We start from the raw sequence: 13,757 nt of genomic DNA on the forward strand, positions 1-13,757 counted from the left end.
AACAACGGCTTTATGACCGGTACCGCTCTGTATCAGCAACTGCACTTTTCATTTCAGTGGGCTTTTTCAATTTCAGACTAATATGCTTATGCATTAAGACTCAGTTTTGATTACAAACTCCCAACCCACCCTCAAAAGACACAAAAAACAAGTCTGAAAGACCAAAGCACCACGGGAGACACTCTCAGCATTTTGCTTAGCAAGAGTGATCCTCAGTGCAGAGCTGTTCCTTCCTTAAATACACTATGGAGAAAAAGGAAAAAAAAAAAAAGGAAAAAAAAAAAGGGGCAACTAGCTCTGCAACTACTTTCTCAGCTTTTGAAGTTTAGAGACAGCATTAAAAAATAGCCAAATAGCCTCCAACCTGTTGCTGAAGCTTCAAAAGCTGCTGCTGTTTCTCTTGCAGCACCTGGAGCTGTTGCTCGGCTGAGGCCATTGCATGAGAGAGAGACTGCAAAGCTACCTGGGCTGCCGAACTCAGTGCTGTCGAGGCTTCCCCAACCGTTCCAGAAGAGAGGCCACCAACTGCTGGGGTAACCCCAAAGGTACTCACTGGCATGAAACAAACAAACAAACCAAAAACATGGATGTAGAAAATAAATGCTAAAACGCACCTTCAATTTAATTCCTTACTAATTGTTACGAGCAATGTAAAACCAAGAGAAATATCTCCTTTTAACCAGTTCTTGCCACAAAGTAACACAATCTTGAATCACCAAGTATATGGTTTATAGACTACTCACGCTCATCACACATGCAACATTTTCATTACAGAAAAGCCACCTAATGCCCCAGAATTCTTTCACCACATAAGGCTAAGATTCAAGCTTGTATGTTATACTCTCCAATAGAAACAAATTGATTCAAATTAATAAATTTGGAATCCAGTTTGTGTTAAGCTCTAAGGAGTTTAACTTCACATATATTAGCTATTTAAAAAACCCCAACATTTCAACACTCATAAAACTACAGGCAATCTGTTTGTCGAACAGTGCTCATTATGTCCAATTAAAAATACCATATTGTGGAGCTATGCTAAGTAGAAAAATAGAAAAATTGTATATACCAGTAAACGTACTTGCATCGTCCCTTTCTATTCTAGTTCCATCACTTGTTGAAACACAGGTAAAGTGCAGAGGTTCAACTTCCAGAAGTCCAGTAAGGGAAGTAAAACTACCTTCAGCAGCTGCACAGCTACTTATTTTCCCATTTCCTGAAAGAGAAATAAATATCTGCGCAATCAGCTAATGTTTTCTTGATAGCGACATTTCAAGTCATGAAGAATCGAAAGGGACAACTAAATATAATCCACATATTTTATTACTTCACGTTGTGGAACAAACACCTTAACACTATCACATCCACAATATATATGGAAGTATATTTTTAAATGGATAATGCTGCCAAATCTGAACAGAGTATCCTAGTAAGTCAAACTATCAAATGTGAAGGCAGAAGCATAGTGTAGCCTTCCTAATTCCAGAAACGAATTACATACTGATGTTCTATTCTACCTACACTGTGAGAAAATTAGTTTGCAAAAATACACTGTTGTTACTGGAAAGGAAAAGAAAGAAAATAACAGACCAACTACGATCATACACCAAGTTAGTAAAAGAACTAGACTATTATCAATATACTAACAAATTCACAGTGTTGGAGGGAGGGAGGCATGGGAAGGAGATCGACAAGACCATAAAGAAAAGGAAAGGAGCAACTATGACTGATGAATATGCTTGCTATGAAAAAAAGAATTTCATGACAGGTAAAAATTGTCTCATTCTTAGGACATTCCATGGTCTAAAGATTCACTTATGAACTAACCGGAGAGGATAGGTACAAATATGCTTTTAAGGTATTTTAATGACTCTAAAACAGAAAAAGTATCTCATTAATTCTGTAATATTTAAGTAGAAGAGTACCGTATGGCAGCTTCCCAACTTCAGAAAAATCCATTTAGGTTTCTCTGCCTACAAGACAGTTGCTAGTTGAAATGAATAATAACATAACTCAAGGAAGCTGCTCAATAGAAGTGACAGATGCTTCCTAGATGACTCTGACCCAGGGAACGACAGCAGCCTTTCTGTTTAATCTCTAGCCTTTTCTTAGATCTTCTACAGCATGAGAAAAGAACAGATTCCAGTAAGAGGCTTTTTTCTTGCCCTAGGGGCTACAGGAAATGTAAGAAATATCACAAAGCAAAAGAATATCTTGAACTTCATTATGTACAGCTATAAAACAGATGGAAGGCATAAAACCACACCTTCACTAGTAGTAGAGAGAATTACCAATTCTTCCATAATAGGTTACTGTTAAACATACATACCTGATAGAACATCAGACAAATCAATTTCATCTGACTGTACTCCAATGCTGCTGTTGTATACATTTTTACAAGAAGAGCCACTTATTTCCAAATCAAACAGTACTGGATCAAAAGGTGAACTATACAATCCGTATCTGCAAACAGAATAAGACAAAAAGCACTATTCAAACAATAAGAATTTATATAAAATTATTTATAGAAAAAGGTCGAGTATTTAATCATCAGGATTTATTATATTCCAAACTATTATTTTCATTCAATTCACATTCCTTAGAGATTACCATTTATTTATATTTCATTAAAGTAATTTCTTAGGTGACCTTTTCAACCAGCTTATGATGCTAAATAAGTAACTCTTTGTTACTAAATAGTTTTGAAGATTATAATACTGTCCTGGAAACATGACATACAATCACACTCAGACATAGAAACTAGAACTACAAGCCTTAGACAATTAGCCACAGCAATATGCGTGCCTGCACATGGTAAATCAGATATTTATCTAAAGTCAATAAAAACATAGTAGTGTTTTCCAAAACAGCAAAAGAAATTCCACCTCAGCTTTTTCTTCCAGCTGAAGTAAGAACAAAAAGGGAAATGCCGCTAGGGATACCAATCAACACTTGGGAGTACTTTAAATATCTCAACAGAAGAAAATCTCATTACTGCTACTCTGGCAGTACTGCAGGGGAAAAAAATAATACAATCACTGAGGTAACAAGGTGGTCCCAAATCAATTAGGGTTTTATAAGCCAAGAAAAAGGAAAATCCAAAGTAATAACAAAGCCAGTCTTGGTTTTTTTGTGTACCAATACCTATTACAAGCAACTAATAAGAGGAGAAAAAATGGAAATCAGGCCAAATCATTGAGCAGGCGTAGAAAGAAAGAATGCATCTGTGTAGGTACAAAAGTGAGAAACACATAACATTTTGTGCTTTGACTCGCAAGAGACAGAACAAATATGAAATATTTCCATGAACACACCAGCAGCGACGGGCAGTTCCTCCACCCCCTTTTCCCTCTGTCTCCAAGCAGCTTCTCTGTTCTTTAGCAGGCAAGGAAAGCCCCCAACAGGTAATTCTGAGAAGGCTGAAGCATTTAGATGTCTTTTTAGACCACGTGGTCACCAAAGGATAAACGCCTACATGAATACTACACAACCAGCAACAAGGTAGGAGGGGTTGTAGAACTTCTCTGACTGTTAAAATGCTTCCATGTTGTCTGGGCTCAATGCTTTTTGCCACACAATACTAAGACTGTAACCAGTCAGAAAATGACGTTAGACAAAAGGGCAATAATTGCTACTGATCTTAAGAAAAACAAAAAAGGAAATAAAATCTGAGAATTAGAGACCAACCCGTTTAACGGAAACTCCTCAACCAATTTACCTACAAGCACCTACAAGGTAGCAAATTTAACACGAGAACTTTATACTAACAACAACACATATCAGATGAATCTAGGTTGCTCTCTACAAGCATGTACCACACAGAAAGAGTGCATCCTGCACATCTAGCAAGACTGATGTGTATGCTGCGTGACGTTTTTTCACAAGCAAAGTGAGATAATATGTTACTGAAAGTGGTTAAGTGGTTACTGAAACACACAAAAATTCTCAGACAAAATTCAGTAGGGTATCTTTACAGCCTGTTTTAGACCTCAGACTTACAAACTCAATATACTAGATCAGCTCAATTTTAACACTGATTACTTGCCTGATTTAAGCGAAGAGTTTGATTTATTAAGTAGGCAGGTGATAGAACATAAAAAGGGGTTTCAAGAGCTTTGTAGAATAGGATCAGAATTTGAACGTATTGCAGAGCGCTAAATATATTCTAACTCAGATTTATTTCAACAAGCATAGTATCTTTTACTGATCCTTCAGCATGAATGGTCAAGTTCACAGTTTTAAGCTGCATTAGCAACACTTTTCAGAAAAGAATATAGGAGTTACAGCAACAAACAACAAAGAATGAATCAACGTTACAGAAAAAAACCATCACTCTATTCGTCTATGCAGTAATGAATATAAACTATGTGAAACACCTCTTCTGCTTCACTCATCAGAGATCTCAACGAGAATAACGTTTACAATTTTGTGTACCACAATTCAAGGAAGATGAGGACCAAAGAAAGCAGCTCAAGGAAATGCTTTAAGAATGACTATAGATCTGGAGAATACAATCAAGATACAAACATCCTCTAGACATCCAAAATTTGTTAAGAATTAAATAATCTGCTCTTTATCGCCCAGGTGGACAGGACACAAGCATTTAGTTACAGCAGGAGGTATTTCAGATCAGATGTGGGTAGAAGGAGACTGTTCAAGTGTTAATGACAAGAATAATTAAAGCCACGTAAGAGCTTACAATATTTAGAATAATTAAATTCCACTATCACTTTAATCAGGTGCTTTCAAGAACAGGGTGGAGAAAGTTGTCAGATTTGCTAGAGACAAACCAGCCTGCTTTGTTTTAGGACAGCCTAAAATACTGTCTGAAATCCCTTTTTTCTTGTTCTCTGAACTGCAAGTCACGTAACACACCCATCTAGCCTTATCCTTGCAAGTTTTACTTGCTTTATTGCAGCATATGATAGTAAAATGAGTACTACTCTGCCTTAAGACAACATGAATGTGCAGCTCCTTTAATTAAACATTTGCTTATATTTGATTACCAAATTTTAGCCTATTGTACCTGGGAACAATGACAAAAAAAGAAAAAACCAATACTAGAAACTCTGCAACACAAACCCACACAAATATGATAAAATACAACTCAGGGAGAAGGAAGGGAAAAAAGAGTGAAGCAATAGCTGTCAACTTTTCTTTTTTTTTTTTTAATAGGAATACTTACGTTCTACATTTAAAAAAAAAAAAAAAAGGGAAATGACAATATTCTCTTAATCTGTAGACATATAAAGGAAAGGCCAGTAAATGCCACCTAACTTAGTAAACCAGGTGAAGAAGTAGTCAGTCCTTGTTAGAGAGCGAGCAATAGTAATAAAACCAGGATTAGACAGATGTGTCTGCTGTTATTCTTATCCTCACTGTGGGGATACTGAGTTAAAAGAGAAAGCAAATTTAGTTCCAAGAAGGAAATCAGTAAAACATCACCTAGAAACTTTCAGAAAACCTAAGCTTGAAGGATGTCAAGAACAGGGGCTCACTTCAGAAAGCTTCTTTTTAGATGCAGACAGCTATGTTCACCACTAAGTGATCTGAAGTGTTACATGTGCCGAACTTATAAGTGGACAACTGGAAAGGAAAAAACTTCTATTTCAGATATGCTGTTTAAAGGAAGTACATTGAGACAATCTATATATGAAGGAATGAGTCAATTCCTTCAGCAAGGCGCCATTCTCAAGTCAAGTGGAATTTTCACGTTTTTCTCCTCCATTTGGTTTCTAATTAAAATTCAACATAAAAACACAGAACCTTTTATTTTTTCCAGTTCACTCTGTATATTTTTTTAAAATTCTCTATTAACCAGTCACCATTTCTACTGCTGAGATAAATCTTCTAATCAGCTGCAAGGATTAGAGATGGTAAAATAAAATAACTGAGAAGAGGAATGCCACAGAGCATGCTAAGGATCCAAGTGTAACACCTGAGAACAAGTTTTTATCACCTATTTTGGGATTATAGTCCTTAAAAAAAAAAAAATCCCCCCCAAACCCAAAAAACCCTAAAATGAACAAACATTCCCCACCCCCTCCAAACTTAGCTTACTAAATTTTCAATGTGATCTGAAGATTCTGAACTAACCTCTACCAAACGTCTTCTGCATTGATCTTCCTTGACTTGGAGGAAAATTGTTGCCCACAAATCATAATTGAAAGAGCTGTCTAACAGCAGCATGTTCCCATCATCATAATACGGCTTTGGAAACTGCTACAAAACTGAACACCCATAGGTTTCCTTTTGGTACCATGAAAATCCAAAGTTAAACGGCCAATCAGTTCAATATGTAAAAGATACAACATCCGAGTCCAAAATTACATTGATATATAATTTATAATAAAAACTTACAGGTCTCTACACTTTACAATACGTTAAATGTATGGTCAGCTTACAGAGAGACTGCAATTTTGTGTAGCATTACACAGAACTGAAATTATTCAGTATATCTGATTGCCTACTGTACTTGAAATAGGACATGCTTTGTCATTCCTTACACTAAAAATCATAAATACTAACTTAAGGTTTGCACAGACTTCAAATATTACATACACATTTGTTGATTTAAAGTGCACTGTAAATTGCAAGATAGCAATTAAATTCACCTTTAACTTTGGACAAGTCAAAACTATTTCCCCAAGCTGTATCAAATTAATCCTTGCTCAAACAAATACAGCAAAATGCATCTTTTTTTTTTTTTTAAACAGACAACCCTTTTTCAGAACACCAGAGGATGGCATTAGACAGTTTGTATGTTTGCTTTTATTAAGATTACAACAACCACAATTCTTAGTACCTTGTTTGAAGTAATGCTTCCATAGGTGTTAGGCGATCCTGCAACTGTCTGGACACAGCAGTCAGCAACGACGCACAAGCTGTACTACACCCTGCCAAATCTTCATCCTTTACATAATTCAGCAATACAAAATACCAATACACAGATCCTGCATTAGAAAAAAAAACAAAAACAAAAACAATTTCAGGTGAAATGAGATGTGAATTTTCCACTCAGAAAGCATACTCTGAAGCATAATCAATGGAAGTGATAAATGAAGTATCTAATGGTTACTGAATACAAACTAGAAAGCATTCTCCCCCTGCCCTTTTTTTGAGAGACTTCAATTTAGAATCATTCTGTATCATTAGTTTCCACAAGTACATCAAATTCTCCTATCAATGAATTCATAATTGAAGAAAAAAGGTTCCCAAGAGACTGCTTCAGACGTACTTCTTTCATTGCATCTGTCCACTACTTCTACCAATCACAACAATCAAAATGCTCTTGATACACTAAGGTCCTAGGCTAGCTGTTACACTCCCTTCAGAGCCAAGCCTTACTCTAGATTCAACTCTTCCTCTCTTATCCTCTGGTTTTGGCTCCTGTCTCCTTATTCTGTATTTGCTGGAGGCACCATTTCCTTACAGATCAATTCTGGGAGCACAGTGCAGTGGTTCTGCGAGGAAACACAAACCTCAGCTTTCCCCTCCTCCTCCTCCCTCTGTGCATTCCACACCCTCAATAGCAGAATGTTAAGTGTTTCCACCTGGGTGGTAGCACAACTAGCATTTCAGACCACAAAATAATTTTTCTGCATTACCCCTCAATAATGCCAAGCTAGATGTGACTCAACAACGTCACACAGTGAAAAACACAAAGCAGGCCAACCGAATTACAAGTGTTAAAGCCATCTTCCCATTCTACCTGGCACTCAAAAGCCTTCAACAAGGTGCTAAGGTACCATTACTCTGCAATGTAGATGGGGAAGGAATTTAATTTAGTTACAAGTTTCCTTTTGGTGCAGAAGTAATGGACATGGATTGATAGCAGGACATCATTTGGACAGCCAGGCTCCCTGGAATAAACCTCCTAGTTTTCAGAAATAACAGACAATCTTGACTCTCACTGGTACCAAAAGAATCTATGGTTGCTGAACACCTTTGAAAATTCTTACAAAACTTACTTAAGCTCTCTGAAAAACACCAGTGCCTTAGCACTCTGTTTTAAGCAAGCTAGTTTGCTTAAAATTCCATCATCTACAAATGCATCCTTCATACTTGGATACCCCCTGACCAGGCCACTCCAAGAAGCAGTTTGTACCAACTGAACAATTACCTAATTCTTATTTCACAAGAGAGTCTAACAAAACATGCCAAGCAACAAATGTCCTGTGTATTTTTATGACAACAAACATTGTATACATACCACCTGTTGCAGCAGCAGGCAAAAGAGGCATATTGTCAAGTAAAGCTTTTAGAAGAACTGATCCAAATCCCTGCTGACTTGGGTCACATCTGCCATTGCTACAGAGAAACACATAGACACTTTAACACTTAATGAAGCACGAACGAAACATGAAATCTATTCCAGAAGATGCAGCCGAAGGACTGATTTCTTTGCAGTCATACCTTAACATATTTTTCCTCAACAGATCTTCCGGATCTTGTTGCTTGAACATGTACATACAATTCAGACTGCATGCAAAACCCCCAAATATATATAAAAAATAAATACATAAAAATAAATACATAAGTAATTAGCACTGACCTGATGCACAGTGCAAGAAATCGTGCACATTTGTGAGCTATGCTCCGCCCAGCTTCAAAGAAGCAAACACGTATTATATCAGAAACACATTTACGTGTTTTAGAAAGCAAGCTGTCATTTCCTTCCTTTGAGCTGTAAAAACAAGTTGCACACCTTAGAGAATCATATAAAACTCTATTTTTTAACAGAGGTGATACTGAGAAATAGCCATGCTAATTTAAACACAGTCTCTCTCTTACCTGCCAGGTCCATTTGAATACACTCCGGCCAGCCAACAAAGTGTGTCTAGTACAAGACTCTGAGCATGTTCTGTAGTCAGACCATCATCTGTCTTCTTGCAAAGAGTGGCGAGCAGCTTCTCATGGAACTCTGAAAACTGTAACATGGCACACCGTTGAACTCTAGGGAGAAGGGGAGGGAAATAAAAAAAAATAATCAATTATCCAATATGGCCATTCTCCCATTGAAGTGTCCCTCCAGCTTTGTATCCTGTCTTAGGAGTGGCGAAAAAAAGATGACTAGATGAGAGTAAAACTAGTACACAAGCATACGTGATAATTTCCATGCACAGATTCCCAATCTTCCTATTTTCTGCTCACAGAACTTCCTAGATTACTGTATATTTAGTACCCTTCAGGGAACTTTTTTCCTTATTAACTTGTCTAGTAACTTCTAAACCTAAATAAACTTTCACCATCTACACTCTTTGGCAACCATTTGCAGCCTCTTTGACCTCTTTAAGCCGACTACAGCCAGTGCCACCATTGCAGGGTGGCAGCTGGTAATACAAATTAAACACTGTATTATTTGTATTTAGGTCTGTAGTACCAATCCATAGAGACTTTAACCAGTTTTCTGAGTAACAATTTGTTAGTGAATTTTGAATCTAAACTTTTTAACAAATAGTATACTCCCTGCTGTAAGAAGCAAGACAATATGTGGAAACAGAAAGGAAAAATGCTTCCTTAAAAAAAAAATCTGTCCAAATAATTTAACTAATTTACCAAGACAACTTATTTACATTTTCCTTTTTAAGTCGGGCAAATAATCACTCAACTTACAGTTTCATGCATGGTGTTATTCTACCACAACCTGCACAGCACAGTGCCCTCGAACTCACAATTTGCAGGATTTTCCACATAAAATGTTTATGAAATTACAATTTCATAATTGACAATAATTCAAGATGGTGGCTCGACCTGAGCTATTTTGAGAACTAAGTATTTATGAGAAGTGTCTCATAATAAGCTAATATTTTAATATAAGAAGCTAGAATTTTTTAGAATTAAAAAACACCTACTAACCTTTCCTTTGAAATGGATGTTTTTTTAAATCTTCGAATCGTTACAGAGACTTCTTGAAGTAAGTCACAGCCTCTCAGATTATCTGATTTTCTTGAAGAATTAGTGGCTTCAATTTTGCTAGATGGCTTTTCCTGTTTTTTTGGGGGGAAAAAAAATAAAAATATTCATAAATCACATTGGTTTTGACTGCTTCATTTGTATACCTCGTTCAGTGAAATACATACAGTTCAACAAAATATCTCTCAGTTTGAGCATTGTACTAATAGACTACTGTTATTCACTAATTGTTTTAACACAGAACATCAAACTTAACAATGCGTTGTAATTTATTATGTTCTAACCATTCTAATAACGTCCACAAGATGTACATCATATCATCCAATCTTACACCTACAACAATCAAGAGTAAAATACAGACACGCGCAAAACTCTTTGTAAGGTGTTATCAGCTACTGAAAACACTAATGGAAACGGAAATTTCAAAAACAAGTGCCGAGAACAGGAAAGTGGCAGAACAGACCTTTTCAACTAAATTGGCACAGAAGAAACAACTTAGAGATGTTGAACTCTGATTCTTGCAGGTGACAGAGTCAACTCTTAAAAAAAGCAGTTTTTAATGGATCTTAATTCTCCTAACAGCTGTTTCATTTTCAGATTACATAAATCATACCAATTCTACAACTTTAACACAGATGTCTTTCTTGGCTATTCATTACCTTGCCTGCTGCAACTTTTGCCAACAATGAAGCAAGGGAATGGCCCTTGTTAGTCTGAGGTTTTAGAGATGGTATTCTAACAACTGGTCTAATGCCACCATTGCAGATTTCTTCTGTTCCTCTGTCATTCACTGCTTTAACATGAATTAAAAATGAGCGGTACTTGCCACCAGCCATGCCTAAAAGTGGAAAGGAAAAAAAAAAGGGAGGGAGGGGAGAATTTGCATGGTTTACTACAGGCAAGTTGTAAACAAGTTTCAACTTCACAGACATAGTGTACAAGCAGAGCTCAACTACATTAATTACAGTACTTTAGTGAGTTTGAAAAGGTAACTCACTATTGTGTTATACAGCAAAATTTGTCAATGTGAAAATAAATACAAACGAAAGTCTGACTACAGAAGTATGAGATGCACTTTAGCCATGCATACTTGATGAAATAGCATAATAAACCGGTTTACCTTTAACAAGCTTTGGACTTGTTAGTGTCAACATTCCAGCATGTCCTGATAGATCAAGTCCAGTAGCCAACCATACTGGGCCACAAAGTATATCTTCCTTGTGCTCCTCCAGGAATGGACACAATCTAAGACCTTAAAAAGCAAGAGTAATACGGACCTGAATTGCTCCTACATAAAACACAAAATCTGATAATTTGCAGGCATTAAAAATACACCATGTCAAACTCTGATCACTAAATACATATAAACTCTATATAGAAAAACTAACAGCTACTTAAGGTTCGCTTTTAGCCATTTTCCAGTGAAATTTGTAAAGGTCAACAACAGTTTTCAAAGCATTTTCAGTTCTGTTATATGGGTAATATGTATAATGACTGGCTCAGAGCTGCAAAATACACAACTGATAAAATGATGAACCAATATGCTTTGATCCACAACTCTCACTAGGTCTTTTGTGAAGCACGACAGAACTGTTTAGACAAAAAAAAGAAGCCTAATTTGTTTCTCCTGTGGTATATTGAAATTCTCCTTCACTCATCTTCTGCTTCTTTCTCAGCATAAAAAACCTTCTTCCTCCTTTCTTTCTTTTATAACCCCTTTGACCCCCACCCCCAGTCCTTTGAAACACCTTTCTTGGAGTCATAGAATCACATAATAGTTTGGATTGGAAGGGACCTTTAAAGTCATGCTCTAGATAAGCCTGACCACAATAAAGGACAAGTATAAAGCAACACTGTTGAAAGGACCAAGAAAAAGAATCATTGTTCTGTAACTGATTCGCTCCAACTATCAATTTTTAGCCTGTAGCTCTCCTCACTTGGATCCAATCTGATTGCCTTTCAGAGTCAACCGATTTTATGGAAGAGTATGGTTAACAAAAAAATTTACACAAACAGGCACAGCGAGTCTGATATAGCTGAAAATTAACATGACTAGTTATGAATTCTTTACCAGCTGTTTATTTTTCTTGGTTTACAGCAGCAGTCTCTACAAAAGCCAGGTAGGTAAAGAAATATTCAGTTAAAACTAGCTAAGGAAACCAAGTAAATAAAATACTGCCGGAACAGGGTAAGAGTTTAAGTTAGAAAGGTGCTGTATCAATCTACTTTATTTCTAAACCCTAAATACTAATCCGCATTTAAGCACTAAGTCTCCAGTACTTTGTTTTTCTTGGTGTGTTTGTGTTAAACTTTCTGTACAGTACTGGTCTGTACAGTAAACAGACCAGTGAGAGAGGCAACACTGAACAGGGCTGACAAATCAGTCTGTTCTAAATGGCTGAGAAATTTTTGCAGAGAAATTCCAGCGTATCAGGGCTGGAGCACCTACGCTATGAGGACAGGCTGAGAGAGTTGGGGCTGTTCAGCCTGGAGAAGAGAAGACTCCAAGGAGACCTTATAGCAGCCTTCCTGTACCTAAAGGGGGCCTACAGGAAGGATGGGGAGGGACTCTTTATCAGGGAGTGTAGCGATAGGACAAGGGGTAATGGCCTCAAACTGAAAGAGGGGTGATTTAGATTAGATATCAGAAAGAAATTCTTTACTGTGAGGGTGGTGAGGCACTGGAACAAGTTGCCCAGGGAAGTTCTGGATGCCCCATCCCTGGAAGTGTTCAAGGCCAGGCTGGATGAGGCTTTGAGCAGCCTGGTCTGGTGGGAGGTGTCCCTGCCCAGGGCAGGGGGGTTGGAACTAGATGATCTTTAAGGTCCCTTCCAACCCAAACCATTCTGTGATTTAAAAAAAAAAAAAAAAAAAAAAAAAAAAAAAAAAAAAAGCAAGCTCATATTTTAAACAAGGTATAACAAGATAAATAAAACTTACATTGTGGTTCCTCTACATCCATATACTGCATTTCTTCATTGAATTCAACCAGTCCTGGTTTTCCATTTCTCTCCACTTCAATATTATGAGCTGGAGATAAAGGAAATGTGATCTGTCTGTCTACTGCTGCTTCTGGAAATAAAAATATTAGCAAGATTTCATAAACATTGCTTAAGGCTCACAGAAAACAGAAGCAGTAGTATTCATATCAAATTTATCAGCTTTCTGCCCAAAACACTACTTCTAATATAGGTATGTTTTTCATATTAGGATTGCAACTGAACTTGCAGCAAATAGCTAAAAAATATTTCTTTGAATGACCTGTAAACATCCTGCTTTACTTTAACACTGTCCAAATTATTTTCTCCTAATAATCAACTGCAGATTCCTCCTAAGTAATTAGATTCCAGTTCTGAAAGTTTGATAATTTAAACTGAAAATAACTAGATCGCTCCTGCTGAACATCAGACATTATTTTGATAACACTTAAGTACAGCTCTTTTTTTAATTAAATGGTTCTCATGAATCATAGATGAAAAGGACACGCAAGCAAATGAACAAGAAGCATACACAGTGAACTAACTGCCAGATCAAAAACACTAGTTCCAAACTGGAAGAATTATGCCTCTGGCCTTCCCGTTATTACACACCACACATTTAACTTGTTCCGGGGGCCTGCCGTAGAAAAACCAGCTGAATAAACTCTCCCCTACAGATCTTCCTTAGCTCTCATTATCTTAAAATTTCAGTTCCTTTCTCACCCTAGGGAGGCAGAGAAGGGAAGGGTCGGAAGGAACTAACTGAATTTCAGTCTGAAGATTTTATACCTTTTCAAGAGCCACCAAACAATCCTGAATATTACTTTTCCCCAGGAGTATAAGATTTTGGTTAATATCCAGCACAGA

The 13,757-nt window shown here is 36.9% G+C and overlaps 1 protein-coding gene across 5 annotated transcripts in view; it reads right to left on the reverse strand.

The window, feature by feature from the left end:
- BIRC6 (baculoviral IAP repeat containing 6) overlaps nt 1–13,757 on the reverse strand; it is a 188,023-nt gene that overhangs the window by 124,356 nt on the left and 49,910 nt on the right. For 3 of the 5 annotated variants that reach the window (XM_063328812.1, XM_063328809.1, XM_063328807.1), the window contains exons 14-24: nt 12,853–12,984; nt 11,033–11,164; nt 10,572–10,750; nt 9,856–9,986; nt 8,791–8,952; nt 8,552–8,683; nt 8,210–8,307; nt 6,803–6,950; nt 2,327–2,460; nt 1,067–1,213; nt 365–552 (exon numbers count right to left, since the gene is read on the reverse strand). In XM_063328812.1, the coding sequence (XP_063184882.1) occupies nt 365–552; nt 1,067–1,213; nt 2,327–2,460; nt 6,803–6,950; nt 8,210–8,307; nt 8,552–8,683; nt 8,791–8,952; nt 9,856–9,986; nt 10,572–10,750; nt 11,033–11,164; nt 12,853–12,984 (1,583 nt within the window). The remainder of the gene's footprint in view (nt 1–364; nt 553–1,066; nt 1,214–2,326; nt 2,461–6,802; nt 6,951–8,209; nt 8,308–8,551; nt 8,684–8,790; nt 8,953–9,855; nt 9,987–10,571; nt 10,751–11,032; nt 11,165–12,852; nt 12,985–13,757) is intronic. The other 2 variants (XM_063328808.1, XM_063328811.1) reach the window with 2 other exon arrangements.

The sequence above is a fragment of the Chroicocephalus ridibundus genome, chromosome 3 (genome assembly GCF_963924245.1).
Source record: "Chroicocephalus ridibundus chromosome 3, bChrRid1.1, whole genome shotgun sequence".
Taxonomy (NCBI): domain Eukaryota; kingdom Metazoa; phylum Chordata; class Aves; order Charadriiformes; family Laridae; genus Chroicocephalus; species Chroicocephalus ridibundus.